Here is a 17,327-nt window from a genome sequence, read left to right as displayed (position 1 = left end):
CTATCAGGTCTTCTGCCCATTTTTCCAATGGGTTGTTGGCTTTTTTTGCTGTTGAGTTGTGTAAGTCGTTTGTGTATTTTAGAGATGAAACCCTTGTTAGTTGTATCATTTGAAACCATTTTCTCCCATTCCATAGGTTGTCTTTTTGGTTTTTTTTTTTTAAATAGTTTCCTTTGTTGTGCAAAAGCTAATATAGCTTTATAAGAAGTCTTCCAATCAGGTAGTATTGTTCTCTGGTGGCTGTCGAGTGAGCATGCTGAACCATAACCACTTGATATAGGTCCCCAGAACTTTGTTACTTTGGAGAAAGAATTCAGCAAAGAGACTGAGGGTAGTGAGGCAATTAAGTGTTTATTTAAAGAGGGAAGAGAGAGAAAATAGATGCGGAGAAAATCTCCGCAGGCACAGGCAGGCTGGGGATGTGTGGAAAAGGAGGGAGAAAGACAGAGATACAGAGAAAAAAAGCAAGAGAGGAAGAGAGCATCATGTGCTTTGGAGGTCCTTTAAATCATTTATATGGGTCAGTCCTTCCCGGCTTTCTTTGACGAATCGCCTGCTTGTATCGCTTTGGCCTGACTCAGAGCCTGCCCTCAGGATGGATTTTAGCACAAGGGTCTCTGGGAAGTTGACGGAAAGTGCTATGGTCTGGTGCCCCTCCTTTCTCTGACCCCTGAGGAAGCTTTCTGCAAGTGTGTAGTTCCAGAGGTCTCCTTTACCTCAAGAATGAGAAGTAGATGATCTCTATTATCCAAGCAGGATGCAGCCTTTATCTTGAAGTTATCTGTGCAGGGGGAACAGATTATAGTCACTGCTGTGGCTGAGGTTTGATCCCTGGCCTGGGAAATTCCTCATGCCATAGGTGTGGCCATCCAAAAAAGAATCACTCTCAAAAAAAGAATGTAAAAAACCTTTGCTCTGGGATAAGAACAGACATACAGATCAACAGAACAGAATAAAGAGTCCAGAAATAAACTGATACGTATGTGATTAATTAATTTATGATAAAGGAGGAGTTCCCATCATGGCTCAGTGGTTAATAAGCCCAACTAGCATCCATGAGATGACGTGGGTTCGGTCCCTAGTCTTGCTTAGTAGGTTAAGGATCTGGTGTTGACTTGAGCTGTGGTGTAGGTTGCAGCCACCGCTTGGATCCTGTGTTGCTGTGGCTCTGGTATAGGCTGGTGGCTATAGCTCCGATTGGACCCCTAGCTTGGAAACTTCCATATGCTTGGGTGCAGCCCTAAAAAGACAAAAAAAAAATTATGATAAAGGAGCCAAGAATATGGGGAAAGAATAGTTTCTTCAGTAAACTGTGCTAGGAAGACTGGTCATTTATATGTAAAAGAAATAAAACTGGACCCCTATCTTACCCCTAACACAAAAATCAACTCAAAATGGATTAAAGACTCAATTCTAAGACTTGAAACCATAAAACTCCTAGAAGAAAACAGGGAGTAAACTCTTTGAAATTAGTCTTAGTAGTGATTTTTTTTTTTTTTTTGCATTTGACACCTGGAGCATAGGAAACAAAAGTAAAAATAAACAACTGAGACTATGTGAAAGTACAAAGCCTCTGCATAGCAAAGGAAACCATTAACAAAATGAAAAGGCAACCTATAGGATGGGAGAATATATTTATAAACCGTATGTCTGATAAGGGCTTAATATCCAAAGTATATAAACTCATACAACTCAAAAGCAAAAACCAAACAATCCAATTAGAAAATGGGCCGAGGGCCTGAAAAGACAGTTATTCAAAGAAGACATACAAATGGCCAACAGTGTATGAAAAGGTGCTTGACATCACTAATCATCAGGGAAATGCAAATCAAAACCGTGATGAGATAACAACTCACTCCTGTTGGAAGGGCTGTCCTCTAAAAGCAAGAGATAACAAATGCTGGGGAAGATGTGAAGCAAAAGGAGCCCTTGTGCAGTGTTGGTGGGAATGTAACTTGATGCAGGCACTATGGAAAACAGTATGGAGGGTACTCAAAAAGTTAAAAATAGAACTACCATATGATCCAGCAATCCCATTTCTGGTTATATATCTGAAGGAAATGAAATCACTATCTCCAAAAAATATCTGTACACCCATGCTCATTGCAGCATTATTTATAAAAGCCAAGGCATGGAAACAGCCTAAGCATCCATTGACAGATGAATGGATATGGGTGATGTTACGGAATATTTTTCAGCCGTAGAAAAGAAGGAAATCTTGCTGTTTGCAACAACATGGATGGACCTTGACAGCATTATGCTAACTGAAGTAAATCAGATAGAGAAAGACAAATACTCAGTGATCTCACTTATATATGGAGTCTAAAAAAACCAAACTCATACATTCAGAGAATGGATTGGTGGTTGCTAGTGGTAGAGAGTGGGGTTGAAGGAAATGGGTGAGGATGGTCAAAATGTACAAAATTAAAGTTATGATTAATAGGTTCCAGGGGTCTAATGTATAACATGGTTACTGTAGTTTTATGTATCTGAAAGTAGATCCTAAAAGTTCTTATTACAATAAAAAAAATTGTATCTGTGAAATAATAGATGTTAACTTACTGTGGTAATTATTTCACAGTATCTACATTCATCAAATTATTATCTTGTTCAGCTTAAACTAATACAATGCTTTATGCCAGTTATATCTCAGTAAAACTAGAGTGGGGTGAAGAACTGTTGCTCCCAAATAAATATACACCCAGAGTCCATGCTCTATTGCTTGAGGATTATTTTTGACCCTTATTTAATGTATAGATTGCTAGACCTGCACCTAGAGATTCTGATTCATTAAGTCTGGGGTGAGGCCAGGAAATCTATGTTTTTATAAGCCTCCCAGCGATTCAGATGTACGGCCAAGATTGAGAGCCTCTGTAACAGATGGCCTTTTAAAGTTCCTGCCCCAGTCCTCAGACTCATTGGGTGGGCACTTGCTGCCCTCTAGTGCCTCTAGCTTCTTGCTACACTTCTACATAGTGTAGTCAGCTGCTGCGAGAATGCTGGTGGTCTTGTTGCCTGATAGTGCTCTGGGGCTTCCTGTCTAACTCCCTGTTCATTGTGGACATTAATAAAAAATATGTATAAAAGCATTTCTGATTGTCAGCAACTGTGCCTCTCTGTCCCCATCACCTGAGGCATCTGAGGTGTTCACTAGTGTTTTCTGAGAATGAGGCACAGGAAAATTCCTTCGTAAGACTTGTGTAGAGTAAGAAAATAAAATCAGTGGCCTGTTAGGATTTCTCTTTATGGGCCTATGATAAGACTCATAGTACATATGAATCAAATATCATGAACAGTTTTCTGAAAAAATATTATTGTGGTATTATCATGGAAGTATCATGGTCTGGCTTTAGCAAGTTTTTTCTGAAAACAGACAAAGCTAAATCCTTTACAGTTTGTGTAGCCCTCTAAAGTCCACAGAGGCCTTTAATGTACTTCATCTTCTTTGTTTGTTCGCTGTAAACTGTGAGACAGGCAGGACAAATGTGAAGGTCCATATCCATGTCATTAAACGACAGTGTGTTCTTTATTTATTTTTATTTTTATTTTTTTGTTTGTTTTTTTTGTTTGTTTGTTTGTCTTTTTGCTGTTTCTTTGGGCCGCTCCTGCGGCATATGGAGGTTCCCAGGCTAGGGGTCTATTCGGAGCTGTAGCCACTGGCCTACGCCAGAGCCACAGCAACTCGGGATCCGAGCCGCGTCTGCAACCTACACCACAGCTCACGGCAACGCTGGATTGTTAACCCACTGAGCAAGGGCAGGGACCGAACCCGCAACCTCATGGTTCCTAGTCGGATTCGTTAACCACTGCGCCACGACAGGAACTCCGACAGTGTGTTCTTTACATGATTATGCCCTTTAGGAAGATGCTGATCCCACTGTCCTGTCCACACAAGGATCCTCCATCTGTGGGTACCAAATCAATAAATGAACCTTTACTAAAGGCCTACTCTGCAAAAAGGCTTAAGAATGTCTTTGGCTTTTAACTCCTTAGCTCTGAGACAGAGAAGCAAGGGCTGGGTCAGCTGCTTTAGGGGAGTTTTCAGCAGATGGTTTTAATGGCTTTGTGGGATGACAGTGACAGGATCACCTGTAAGGTAAATAGTGTACTGGTTGGAGCTGGTACCAGGTTTGCCAGATTTGATGATTTTTGTCTGGGGCAAGAGGTCAGGCTAATGGGAGACCGAGAAATGTTGCAGCAGCAGCTGCAGGAAGCAGGAGCTGGTTGGGTAGGAGATACAGTGTTCTGTGCAACTCATCTTCATCCCATTAGTAACCCTAGGGTTCTGGGGATTCTTGAATATACGACACCTGACGCTGGACCCCTAAGACAGAAGTTTTTAAATCACATATATTCACTGTCCCAGGGAGGAGGACACCAAACACCAATCAGTGCCACAATGAGTCAGGTTAACGGGAGTCTGAGAACCTTTGCAGCAGCATAGAGGCCAGCACAGCTGCAGGAAGCAGAAGCTTGGCTGGGTAGGATTAATAACTGTAATAAAAGATTCAAGCCTCTTTGTAGGTATCTTGATCTCTGCTGTTAACCTGATGCAAGCTTCTTTAAAATTGATTATTGTTAACCTGTTATTCAGTGCTCTTTAGTTGGAATAGTCTTCTCATTCCTATGTTATGGGATTTATAAGTTCAGGAAAGATGTTGACATGTCTCAAATTCATCCCATCTTTAGGTTGAGACTCTTCTTAAATGATCTTAAATGTAAGGATCTATTTCATTTTTATTGTTATATAAAAAAAGGACATTTAAGTAAAAACATTCACTAATCTACTTCTTTGCCAAATCATTTTCATTTTTATTATTATTTTTTAATTTACTTTTTATTTTTTTGGTCTTTTTGCTATTTTGTGGGCCGCTCTCGCGGCATATGGAGGTTCCCAGGCTAGGGGTTGAATCAGAGCTATAACTGCCAGCCTATGCCAGAGCCACAGCAACGCAGGATCCGAGCCGCGTCTGCGACCTACACCACAGCTCACGGCAACGCCGGATCGTTAACCCACTGAGCAAGGGCAGGGATCGAACCCACAACCTCATGGTTCCTAGTCGGATTCGTTAACTGCTGTGCTACGACAGGAACTCCCCAAATCATTTTCAGAGTGTTCTTCCTTATTGTTAAAAAATCCTTCATGCTAATGATTTTTTTTTGCCTTTTATTTCTTTATGGTAAAAATGCTCAACATAAGCTTTACTATTTTAACCACTTTTTTCCTATATATATATTTTTTTCTTTCTTCAAAAAAATTTTTATTAGAGTTGATTTACAATGTTCTGTAAATTTCTGCTGTACAGCTAAGTGACCCAGTTACACACATAAACATTCTTTTTCTCATATTATCTTCCATCATGTTCCATCACAAGTGATTAGATATAGTTCCCTGTACTACACAGCAGGATCTTATTGCTTATCTACTCCAAATGCAATAATTTGCATCTACTAACCCCAAACTCCCAGTCCATGCCACTCCTCCCTTCCCCCTTGGCAATCACAATTCTGTTCTCTATGTCCATGAGTCTGTTTCTGTTCAATAGATAGGTTAATTTGTGCCATATTTTAGATTCCACATATCAGTGATATCACATGGTATTTGTGTTTCTCTTTCTGACTTCACTATTTTAACCACTTTTAAGTGTACATGTCAGTAACACATTAACTGTGATTTAAGTACACTCACAGGGTTGTGCAATCATCACCATCCATTTTCAGAACTTTTTCTCATCCCATCAGAAACTTCATACCTGATAAATAATTCCCTACACTCCTCTTTCCCAATTTCTAGTAAGGCTGGTTCTTAATTCAACTCTTAGTAAGGTAAGTTCTTGATTGTGAATTAATCTTGTCTTTGAAACTAGATTTTTAAGTGTCTTGAGAGCGGCAGGTAACATAACTCAAATGTCTCTGTACCTTTGACACTGTCCAGCTTAGGGATCAGCACAAATTGTTGTCTCATCACATCTGTTCAGTGGTGGACTGGGTGTTGGTGGAGGGGCCAATAGGCTGTTCAGAGATTTTGAGCCTAAGAACTTCGGGAGTGTGGGACTGCTCTCATCAGGCCAAAAACTTCTTAGGAAAGTCAGAAATCCTGGAGTCTTGGAAACGTATCACAATGTCAATAGGGGTCACGAAGTTGATGTTAATATATGAATCAGGGAGTTCCTGCTGTGGCTCAGTGGGTTAAGAATCTGACTGCAGTGGCTCAAGTGGCTGCAGAGGCACAGATTTGATCCTTGGCCCAGTGCAAGTGGGGTGAAGGATCCAGTGTTGCCACAGCTATGGCATAGGTTGCAGCTGTGGCTCAGATTTCAGTCCCTGGCCTGGGAACTGCCATATGTCATGGGTGCAACCATAAAATGAATATATGGACATAGGAGTGGTGGGTATTGTGGTATTAGAGCATGAAAGAGTATTTGCTTCCTGCACCTTAGACAACCCATACAGACCACCAGACACTCTTATCTGAACACTGTGTTATATGAGCTTCTCTAAGACAAGTAAGGTCTGTGATGCCCACGTGTGACTTGGGAAACAGGAGGCCTTTGTGATGCAGTCTGGTGGTCTAGTTCTGTCCTCTGTGAGGCAGACATGATAGGTCTAGAATTTGTAGGCACTGGGTTCTAAGACCCTGAAAGCCTAGGAAGCCTAGGAAGAGGGATGGCTAGTGAGGTTTAGATTATGTTGAGCCCTACCTTTATTCTGTGGGATGTTGGATATCCCTTTTACACTTATGGCTCCATCCTTATTATTGCATTAATTATTTGGCAAGTGAGAAAGAATCACCGAGATTTAAGGGTGGGACCTAACAGGAGCTGCTGCCGGGTAGGGAAACACTATGACCATGACTGAACTGATTGTTTCATACAAAAAGATTTTGTCCCATCACTGTTTCTTTTTACCCTTAGCCCTGCTTTTTTTTTTTTTTTTTTTGTTTTTGGCTTTTTAGGGCAGCACTGGTGGCATATGGAGGTTCCAAGGCTAGGGGTTTAATTGGAGCTGTAGCTGCTGGCTTACACCGCAGCCACACAATGCAGGATCTGAGCTTCGTCTGCGACCTACAACACAGCTCACGGCAACACCAGATCCTTAATCCACTGAGCAAGGCTAGGGATCAAACCTGCAACCTCATGGTTCATAGTCGGGTTCTTTTCTGCTGCTCCATGATGGGAACTCCTGCTTTTTTTTTTTTTTTTTTTTTTAATGGAGGAAGTTTCCTCACTGGATCCCAGAATAGCCTCATATTTGGGTGATTCTTCTGATTGGTAGAGATTTAGTCTTGGGTGGCTGCAGTCCTTTAGATATTAGACCATCCATCCTTTACTATGTTTCCCCCTTTCTCCTGTCTCATTTTGATCTCCCCATAGAACTTGTTCAGGGCATGGGGGTGGAAGTATAGAGTAAGAAGAGCCTTGAAATTATTCAGAAATAAGAAGAGCAAGGAAAAGATGGTGTGAAAAAGATAGAATAGGAAAGAGAAAGGTAGGAGAATGTATAAAATAGGAATACAGAAACATTGGGAAGTATTTGCAGGTTTTGTCTTAGGTTAGACATGAAAAGAAAAGGGTGCCTCAGCTTCACACTTAAACTCTTTTGTCTTTAAGCGTCACCGGAGAGTCAAACAAAGGGCTAAAGATAAAACGTCAAGAGGTAAAGTCTCAGTCTCTGCTCTGACATCCCTCCCCTGGGCGTGAGGTACCCATGGACCTGGTACTCAATGACCCCTGGTGTCAGGAGCCAGGTGCTCTAAGCACTGAAGGCTCTACTTCCCCAAGTTGACAGATTCTCCCAGAAGACTCTTTTGGGTGGGAAATGAGAGCCTGAGGATGTTCCCAAATTCCCCACCTTAGCCCTGGGAATAGAGAGTGAGGAAGTAGGGGAGATGTCTGTAACTGTGTCACTTCCTAGTTTTATGACCCATTGGAAGTCACCTCATCTCTCAGTCTTTTTATCCATAAAAAGGGCATCTGATGATCCTGTCTCACTCACAGTGTGGTTGTGAAGGTCAAATGAGATTAGGCCCAGGAGAGCACCTGATACATGTCTCAGAGCACTGTCTGTGGAGTTTGCAGTCTCCTCTCCCTCGAAGGCCTTCAGCTTGCTGCAGGAGGTTCCCGAACCCTCTCCCGTTGCATGTAACACTGTCTCCTGGTTTCTCAGCTAGGAGACTTTCCCGGAAAGAAGCTGAGAAGCCGTGGGAGCTGCTCTCTGTCATGAGAAGGTGACCTCTTGCTCTTTGCCGTGTCCCAACTCCCAGCCTGGCCTGTGATGATTTCCCTGCTTGGCGTGGGGCAGGGTAGGGAAGAAAGAGAGTGGCTGGGAGGGAGCCAGACACGGTGGAGCCTGGCGTACTGGTTGAGAGGGTTGCCAGAGGAGGAAGTGAGGTCAGCTGTCTCAGGAGAGAGGTGTCTTCCAGTTGTGCTCTGTGCTGGGCTCACAAAGGTCCTGGAATCCAGGATTTGACTAGTGCAGCATTTAGCTGTGTGGGTTTGTGCTCAACCACAAGACGAGTTATCTGGTCACGAGAATGGATAATTAAGTGCATAGTCAGTCATCGTAGCCATGCTGTCTTTACAGCTGCCCCCTTTCAAGGGCAGCTCCCTGGGCCCTGCTGACGTTACCTGCACTGGTTCTGTCTTCAGGGAGGCCGGTTCCTGGGACGGCCCTCAGGCAGGAGCTTGTCATATTATCCCCTTCTTAAGATCTCTAGAGAATGAGGATTGGCTGCCGAGGGATGTTGTGTACACCCTGTTATCCCTGATATGCAGAGTTCCCACAGGACCTGGTATTTGGGACTTCCTCTCCCACAGTTTGGAAAACCTGAATACCGGGCTGTAGCTTCCTTAGCCCCAAATGAGACCAACTCACCAGGTCTGACCTGGTGATGTTCTTGGTGCTGCCCCATCTGGCTGGTGCCCTTCTCCCAGTTCAGCTTCTCAACACAGGTCAGCAGAGAACTCACCCACCTCCCAGCCTCTCATGGCTCTGCATTCCCATCAGTTGTCTGAGACCTTGCCCAGTTTAGCCAGGCTTAATCTGCTGAATATTTCTAGAGAAATGCCATGGCAAAAAACCTGGGGATATAATCCAGAGCTCACAGGCCTGTCACTTGCCAAGAGGCCGGTGTCACTCCATCAGTAACGAACAGTTGCCTGTTTTCCCTTCCCAGCCAGGACTGGCTTCCTCAGGAGGGGAGTGTGCGGCAGCTCCTGTGTGCAGATCCCTGCTGCCAAATCTGCAATGATGTGGCTCTGGAGATTCAACAGTTGATATTGGGTGAGAGTAGCCTGACCACGCCTACTTCATCGGGGCCATCACATGGCTCCTCTTGCCTCGATATTTTGTCCCTGTCTAGTCTCTGTTTTGGGCAGAGTCAGCATTCCCTGCATTCCAAAGAGCTTTCACGTCCATCAGCAACCCGCACGGTGTCACAGCTAACAACTCAGAAATCCTTAACCCAGTTAGCTGCCAAGTCAACTGTCAAGTCAGCCACCAAGTCAGCCAGTGCAGTCACCATCCATGATTACTGGGCTGACCACCAACAGCTAAGGCAGGGATTTCAAGGGCCAGATGTGCCCTGGGATGCTGGAGTTTTGTCTTCTTCAAGCGTTGAAGAGCCTAGGATTCATCGAGACAAGAAGAGCAATACTAAATGTGTCCCAGAGAAACAAGGTCAGCAGCCCTTTCTTTCTCTGAACTCAAAGCTTACAAACCTAAAATACCCCATGGCTTGAAGTTCCTGTGTCCCCAAATCCTTGAGGTATCTTTAAATTCTTGTATGTAAATGCATGTGTTTAGGGCCCCCACAATCTGAGGAAGATTCCTGTTTTCCTATCATACTGCCCCCCCACCCCCCTAGCATTTTCCAAGTCTGGGGGCAAATACTACCATTTCTTTCATCATGAATGCTACCTCTAAGGCTTCTGTTGAAAAGATAGGCTTTTAGCTCCCTGACCTGGAGTTCATGGGCGTTAAGCCAGCCCATCCAAACTGTTTTCAAGGATTTACTATGTACCCAGTGTAGATGTCACTGCCAGTAAACCCCAAACTCCATAGCTCTGGATCTGCCAGGTTTCAGTTTCTAGGTAATCTCTATCCATTGTCTGGGGGAACCATGAGCCCTCAGTGTGCTCTATGCAGCAGAAACACAGCTACCTTTCTATGGTTTCTCTTTTCTGCACATAAGTCCCTGGTCCATCCCTAGACATCTTGTCACAAAAGGGGAGCCCATTCTCTTTTTTTCCAGTGATGTCTTAATCTCCAAACTGTCTAAAGTCTCCTCCACCTCAGTTAGACCCACCTTCTTCCCACATTCCTGCATTTGGGCTTCTCTCTCAATCAACAAACCTATATCAGTGTCCGATTTCTGAATCTGACCGACTGTGAAGCCTTGCTCTGGTAGTCCTGGCTTCAGTGGGGCTTGCAGCTCTTGCCCAGAGATCTCTGTAGATACAGAAAATCATACAGTACAAACCCTGAGACATTCTGAAGCCAGTCTCCTGAGACCTAGGGGCCTACCTGTTTGGGGAAGCCCATTTCAAGCCTTAAGAATGAGGTAGTAGAGTTCCCGTCGTGGTAGAGTGGAAACAAATCCGACTAGGAACCATGAAGTTGTGGGTTCGATCCCTGGACTTGCTCAGTGGGTTAAGGATCCGGTGTTGCCATGACCTGTGGTGTAGGTCATGGATGCAGCTCGAATCTGATGTTGCTGTGGCTGTGGCCAGCAGCTATAGCTCCGATTAGACCCCTAGCCTGGGAACCTCCATATGCCGTGGTGTGGCCCTAAAAACACCCCCCCCCAAAAAAAAACTCCCCCAAAACAAAAAGAATGAGGTAGTATTTTCCTGGGGCATTCCCTGAGCTGCTGGAGTTCCACCTTCAGAAGTGGTTGATTTAGCAGGTTGTTTTGCCATTGCTAGGGCCTTCCCCAGGAGATCCAACAGCCCATCCATTTGCTTTTAATCCCCTGCTGACTGTCAGCTCCTGTCCCAGTGCAGCATACTGTCCAGAGTGAGTGTCCTATAGCCTGCAAACCTAGAGGCCAGAGGGGATAGTGACCTCTTCTGATTTATTGAGGCCAGTGGAGCCAGTCCACAGTGGTTGCCCAGACCAAGGCAATGTTGTAGAGCCATATTGTATAAAAATGTGAGAAGATCTACTAGAAGATTGTTCCTGCCCACATCTTCAGGTGTTAGGACTCAAATCACTGGTTTTGAAGAATTCCAGGGGCCCAGGCAGCAACTCAGTTCCCTTGCACCCCAGAAAGTAAGCCCTTAGACATAGGGGCAGCAATCAGTCCCTACATGGATTCGGGAGTGACACCCTGAGTACTGACAGGCCTTAACCAGTAGCAACAAGTCTCTCCAGATGCTATACTGATCACCTAGATTAGTACGTGCCTGGGTGCCCTCCTGGGGAGCCTTTGAAAAACTGGAGATATGTTTTGGCTTTCCTGTCAGAGTTGCAGGCTCTTTGTTTTGTGGTGCTCTCCAAGGCCATGGCCCTGGCATTCACTAGCTAATCTCCAGTCACAAAGATGATGGCTAGGCCTTTTGGGGGCCCAACAGAGCCTCTGGTCAATCTCATATAAGCAGCATGTGTGATTCCTGGGCCAGGCTTTCAAGATGCCAGTGAGACTTGTGCAGACGGTGTACAAGCATTCCAGACTGAGGTACAGGTGAATGGAAATGGTGCCAATAGAGAGCCAAACAGATCCTGTTAGCCGCTACTTGCTCGAGACACCCATTTTGGCCAAATTAAGTTTTCACCTGAAACAAGAATTCATAGAGATACTTTTGGGAAATACCATAAAGACAAAGGGGTCCAGGGAATAAATTGTGGCTGTCCTGAGGAATATCTGTGCCTCAGAGGCCTTTAGGAATCTAAACATCCAAAGGAAGACATTGCTTCAGGAACTTCCCATCCCACTGGGCATCCCATGTGCCTCAGAAAGAAAGGCTTGCAATTAAATTAAGGCAGTGCAGCAGAGCCAAAAGCAAGGCAGTTCTAGACCAGTCCTTATGGTTCTTCCCAATGGACCTCCCCATTGTTATCTCACAACCCAGTGGGGAAATGACAGAGGCCTGGGTGGTTTGTGTTCAGCTAGAGGCCAGAGTGAACAAACAACACCTGCCTGGAGGAGCCCTGAGCCTCAGGCCTCTGCAGAGGTGAGGACTACTCCCTGTGCCAGTAGGAAAAACAGAGGACCCAGGGAACTCAGAGCAGCAGAGAATCTCAGAGAAAGGGATGCAGCACCGAGTCTTTCTCCAACCAGAGAGAATATCTACTCTGCTGAGGGTCCAGACACTTAAAAGTAGAACCCCCCAGAGTCTCTGACTTCCCATATGTATCTCTAGGATCTTTCACAGGAAGAATTTTATTTTGGCCAGCATGGTGGTCTGGAGTGAATAGGGACTAGCAAGGATCTGTTTGGATCTTTATAGCCACCATCTCCATCCTCTCAGCTTAGTGCCTCCTGTTAGTACCTTCACCAGCTTCTTCCTTACCTTGAGTTCTGAGAGCATTCTTCAGGATTCTTTAGAGCAAAAGGACTAGATAAGAATGTTCTATAAGGTTGTTAGAGCAAGCTGAATACCCTCACCCAAACAAGGATTCCTGGGAATACTAAATCTGGAGTGTCCAGGGCTTATAGGAACAACTTGCTGGGTCAGGTTTTGCAACTCTAGCATTTGAAGGGGCCACATTTTTCGGATCCAAACTTTGTAGGGCCAGAATTTGTAGGGTCACACTTTCTGGGGCCAAAAGCTGCAGGGTCTGGCAAAGACAGCCAATACTCACAAGAGCCCTACCCTTCCAGAAGGTGCAGAAGCTGGCTTGGGAGATAAGACGAAGCACTTTCCACATTGGATTAACCCTGAGGTGAAAGGTCAAGGGCATAAGGAATCCGTTCTCCTCTCTAAGGATGAGAAAATGACCGAAACCAAGACAAAAAATGTTGAGAAGAGTCCACCTCCCACCAAACGCTCTGTGAAGGGAGCTAAGTCAGACAAGACAACAGAGGAGGAGGGCATGGCCTTCTTTGATGCCCTCCAGTGCCTAGACAATGAGTTCCAGCAACACTCCCTTCAGTCCAACCAATCTTGGTTCCTGCACCTTTCCCACAACAGCTCCAAGCACTGTCCTCAGCTGACTTCTGCCACTCAGCCAGAAAATACATCCCATGTCTCAACTGTCACCTCAGCATAAGGCACCTGCCTATACAAGGAGAATACCCAATCCAGGAAAAAGGAGTTCATAGGTTCCCAAACTTCTGCATCCTCCTGAAAAAGGCTGTTGTCATTTCCATTAATATGCAGGTGAGGCAGGAACCTCTCCAAATATACTCTATACTTCTAAGCAAAGAACCACCTGTTTGTGCCTCCTTATTTTCAATTTGGTGTGTGATGGAGAGAGTTGAGGCAGTAGATTGCACTTCCCATATGATATAGGAGCTCATACCTGTATTTCAGACGGGTCAGCATTCCATCCTGGACTATTTATAAAGGGATTTGGGCAGAGAAGGAAGACCCTCATCTAAGGTGCATTGAAGGTAAAGATCAGGCTTGACTTCTTCTATCATGGCTTCCCATGTTGTCTTTGAGCCCCAGAGGAGAAAAGTGTGCATGATGATAGTACAAGAAGTAATGGCGAGGAATCCAAGTGCATTTTTGACTCACATGCACAAATCATTGTTAACTTCTACCTATGCTCACAATCTGGAGGGAAGGTTTTAAGGAAGTATTACAGTATTCCAGTCCTTGAGAAGGTGCTTTGTGTTTATCAAAACCACATAGCTAATATGACAGATGTTAGAAACAAGTGATAAAATCTCTCCTCTCTGTTTGACATCCACTGCCTTTAAGATCCATGGAATAAATGCCTCCTAGAATGAAAATCAGTTGATAAGAATGTCCCCAGAAGAGTCACAGTAAAAATGACTTTGAGAGGCATCTTGCATTCAACAGTTGAAATATTTGAGTACTTAACTGCGTGCCAAGAACTAGGCCAGACACGCAGACACGACAGTTGCCTAAACACAGGCTTTTCCTCCATGGAGATGATTATCATATGGGATGGACAGTCTCACATGCCCAAATTGTCTAATCAAAGTGTATATGCTCAGATGTCCAATATTTATTTCAAAAGTGAACTTGTGATGCCCCTGACCACCACCACCATCCAGTCACACATACCAAATCTTCTGCCCCATCAGTTAATGGCACCTTTCTCTTGCCAGTTGTTCAGGCCCAAAACTTTGGTGTCTTCCTTGACTTTCATTTTTAACATTCTCTTATCGGTAAATTTTGTTGTCTCACCTTCAAAATTCAGAGCATGACCCCGTCTTACCTCCTCTGCTGCTACTAATACTTCAGTAGTTTCATAACTAATCTATTTGTTCCTGAGACCAAAGCTCAAACAGTCTGTTCTCAGCACAGAAGTCTTATAGTGCTCAGGGAGGGTCCTGGATGTAGAGATGGATAGATAGATAGATAGATCGACCGACTGACTGACCAACAGACAGACGGATAGATAGATGAGTATAAAACTATGAGACCAGATAAGGAATGGGTATAAATGAAGGAGAGATCTAAGGACTAGGCTCTGGGATCTGCCAACGTTAAGAAATTGGGAAGAAGAAGAACTGGTAAGCAGAGGAGACTGGGAAACAGGATCCAGGGAGGAAGGAAGAAATCAGAAGTGTGTGACGTACTGGCATGTTGCAAGGAGAAAGGGATGAGTTGCATGAAAGTTGTGAATTGGCCAACTAAGATGAGGATGAGGAGTTGACCAGTAGATTTAACAACACAGAGATCACTCATGGCCTTTAGAAGAGCAGACTCGTGTGTTGAGGGTGAAGGCATGACTGGAGTGGAGTCGAGAGAATGAAAGAGAAATTGGTGATAGCAAGTGTGCTCAATTCCTTCAGGGAAGTTTGTTACACAGAGGTGCAGAAAAATGGGGATAGAGCCTGTAGGAGGAAGTGGGACCCAGAGAGGTGTTTTTTTTTTTTTTTTTTTTTTTTTTTTTTTAAAGATGAGACACATAATGTGTTGGTTGTTGACAGAAGTGATGCATTTGAGGAGGGATAAACTGGTGATGCAGGAGAGCAAGGGTGGTGGTACACAGGTGATGGGATGGGAGTGAATGTCCAAGTCTTGGAAAAAGCACAGACACTTTACTGGAAGCTACTAGAGAGAAGGAAGAATTAATGAGATAGGACTTTGTGTATCAGGAGCAGCACTCTAGGTGATGTTTTTCTGCAGGGCACAGGGGCCGGCCCAAGCTCTCAGGCCCTTCTGTGCAGCTCATCTCTATATGCTGCGGGTGGCCAGCCTATGCCAGAGCCACAGCAATGCGGGATCCGAGCCGTGTCTGCGACCTACACCACAGCTCATGGCAACGCCGGATCGTTAACCCACTGAGCAAGGGCAGGGATCGAAACCGCAACCTCATGGTTCCTAGTCGGATTCATTAACCGCTGCGCCACGACAGGAACTCTGAGAATTCAGTTAGTTTTTATGGCTAAATAATATTCCATTGTAAATGTATATCACATTTCGTTTATCCATTTATCCCTTGATGAACACTTGGGTTGTTTCTACCTTTTGGTTGTTACAAAAAATACTGCTTTTGAACTTTGGAGTGCAATTATCTGTTTGAGCCCCCGATTTCAATTCCTTTGGGTAGATATCTAGAAGTGGAATTGTTGAATCATATGGTAATTCTGTTTACCTCTCAGAGGAACTGCTGCCAAATTGTCTTCCCCAGCAGCTGCACCACTTTTCATTCCCACCAGCAATGCGCAAGGGTTCCAGTTTTTCCACATACCCACCAATGCTTGTTTTATGGTTTTGTTTTGTTGTGTTTTAATAATAACCATCCTCATGAGTTTGGAATAATATTTTGTGGTTTTGATTTGCATTTCTTCAATAACTAATGATGTCAAGTATCTTTTTATATGCTTAATAGCTATTCACCTATCTTCTGTGGAGAAATATCTATTCAAGTTCATTGCTCATTTTTATTTATTTATATCTTTTTTTTATTTTTTGCCACACCTGTGGCATGTAGAAATTCTTGGGCCAGGGATCCCTGTACCACAGCAGTGACCCATGCTGCTTCAGTGGCAGCGCTGGATCCTTAACGCACTGTGCCACAAGAGAACTCCCCACTGCCCATTTTGGAATTTGGTTTTTGTTTCTTGTTTGTTGACCACTGATGTTTTAATTGTCTCCATAATTTTGCCTTTTCCAGAACATCCCATAGTTGAAATTGTATGGTGGCCTTTTCAGATTTGCTTCTTTTGCTTAGCAATATGTATTTCCTGCATGTCTTAAATGACTTGATAGTTCATATATTTTTAATGCTAAATAATAATCTATTGTATAAATTTACCATGGTTTGATTATCTGTTCACCTGTTGAAGGATATATTGGTTGCTTCTAAGTTTTGGCAATTATGAAAAAAGATGTCGTAAACATATGTGTGCAGGTTTGATCTCTGGCCTCACTCAGTCAGTTAAGGATCCATCATTGCTGTGAGATATGGTGTAGGTTGCAGACGCAGCTTGGATCCTGAGTTGCTGTGGCTATGGCATAGGCTTGGATTTGACCCCTAGCCTGGGAACCTCCATATGCCATGGGTGCAGCCCTAAAAAGACAAAAAGACAAAAAAAAATAATAAAGAAAACCATATTTTATATGAGAGGCTGATCCTCTGACCTGTGGACATTTGACCTGTAAAGGAATATTTATTGGAGCATTGTTTATGTCGATTTAAAGGTAGAAACAACCTCAACATGAATCAGAAGTGTAGAGCAGTGGTTATTAAATAGTGAAATGGCTGGATCCTAGGCAGGTGGGAAGTATATATAAGAAACTCCAAGAAGAGTGGGGGTCGGGGAAAATGAGTGGGTTGAAAAATCATATCCACTGTTCAAAGACCTGGAATAAACATACTTGAAAAATTAATTTTTCAAGAATGATTCCTTGGAGGAAAATCAATAATATGCATTTGGCTCTTATTGATTTTTTTCAGACAACACAATAAGAGTTATTGAACTACAGCCAACCAATTAGGAGAGTTACTCTATAAGTGAACTGACTCATTAATAGTGTATCAGCAAACTAACCACAGGTACCTCCTAATACACTGTAATCTTGCTATAACAATTACTCTCTAAAAATAAGAAGAATCAATGTTGAGCAACTCAGTTGTTAATCATGTCATTGCAATGGTTTGTGGAGTCTGTCTTTAGAGAATTTCCAGTGAACTAAAGCTTACATACATTAGTAAAACAAACTACCCTCACACACACATAC

At 43.7% G+C, this 17,327-nt stretch overlaps 2 protein-coding genes and 1 pseudogene across 5 annotated transcripts in view; all 3 read left to right on the top strand.

The window, feature by feature from the left end:
* The window catches only part of LOC146407083 (uncharacterized), a 203,646-nt gene that overhangs the window by 111,218 nt on the left and 75,101 nt on the right, over positions 1 to 17,327 (top strand). The window lies entirely within an intron of this gene.
* On the top strand, positions 6,556 to 13,367 carry SPATA31F3 (SPATA31 subfamily F member 3). Its single transcript, XM_084989406.1, has 5 exons — positions 6,556 to 6,831; positions 7,611 to 7,656; positions 8,167 to 8,227; positions 9,176 to 9,678; positions 12,824 to 13,367. The coding sequence occupies exons 1-5, from the start codon at positions 6,688 to 6,690 to the stop codon at positions 13,210 to 13,212; spliced, it is 1,143 nt and encodes a 380-aa protein (XP_084845532.1). The 5' UTR covers positions 6,556 to 6,687; the 3' UTR covers positions 13,213 to 13,367.
* On the top strand, positions 10,031 to 12,303 carry LOC146407084 (protein SPATA31F1-like; annotated as a pseudogene).

Source organism: Sus scrofa, chromosome 1, assembly GCF_054392235.1.
Source record: "Sus scrofa isolate SSC_HxYL_T2T_F1_AM1 chromosome 1, Sscrofa_HxYL_maternal_Yorkshire_Landrace_v2.0, whole genome shotgun sequence".
NCBI classification, from domain to species: Eukaryota; Metazoa; Chordata; class Mammalia; order Artiodactyla; family Suidae; genus Sus; species Sus scrofa.
Note: the sequence above shows the minus strand (reverse complement) of the source record. Positions and strands in the feature narration are given on the sequence as shown.

What these genes read in the sequence shown, in the direction of transcription:
- SPATA31F3 (XM_084989406.1), top strand. Translation starts at nt 6,688, where the DNA reads ATGTTGAGCCCTACCTTTATTCTGTGGGATGTTGGATATCCCTTTTAC. An exon ending in CTAACAGGAGCTGCTGCCGG is followed by an intron (nt 6,832 to 7,610) that starts GTAGGGAAACAC and finishes TTTGTCTTTAAG; the next exon opens with CGTCACCGGAGAGTCAAACA. An exon ending in TAAAGATAAAACGTCAAGAG is followed by an intron (nt 7,657 to 8,166) that starts GTAAAGTCTCAG and finishes CTGGTTTCTCAG; the next exon opens with CTAGGAGACTTTCCCGGAAA.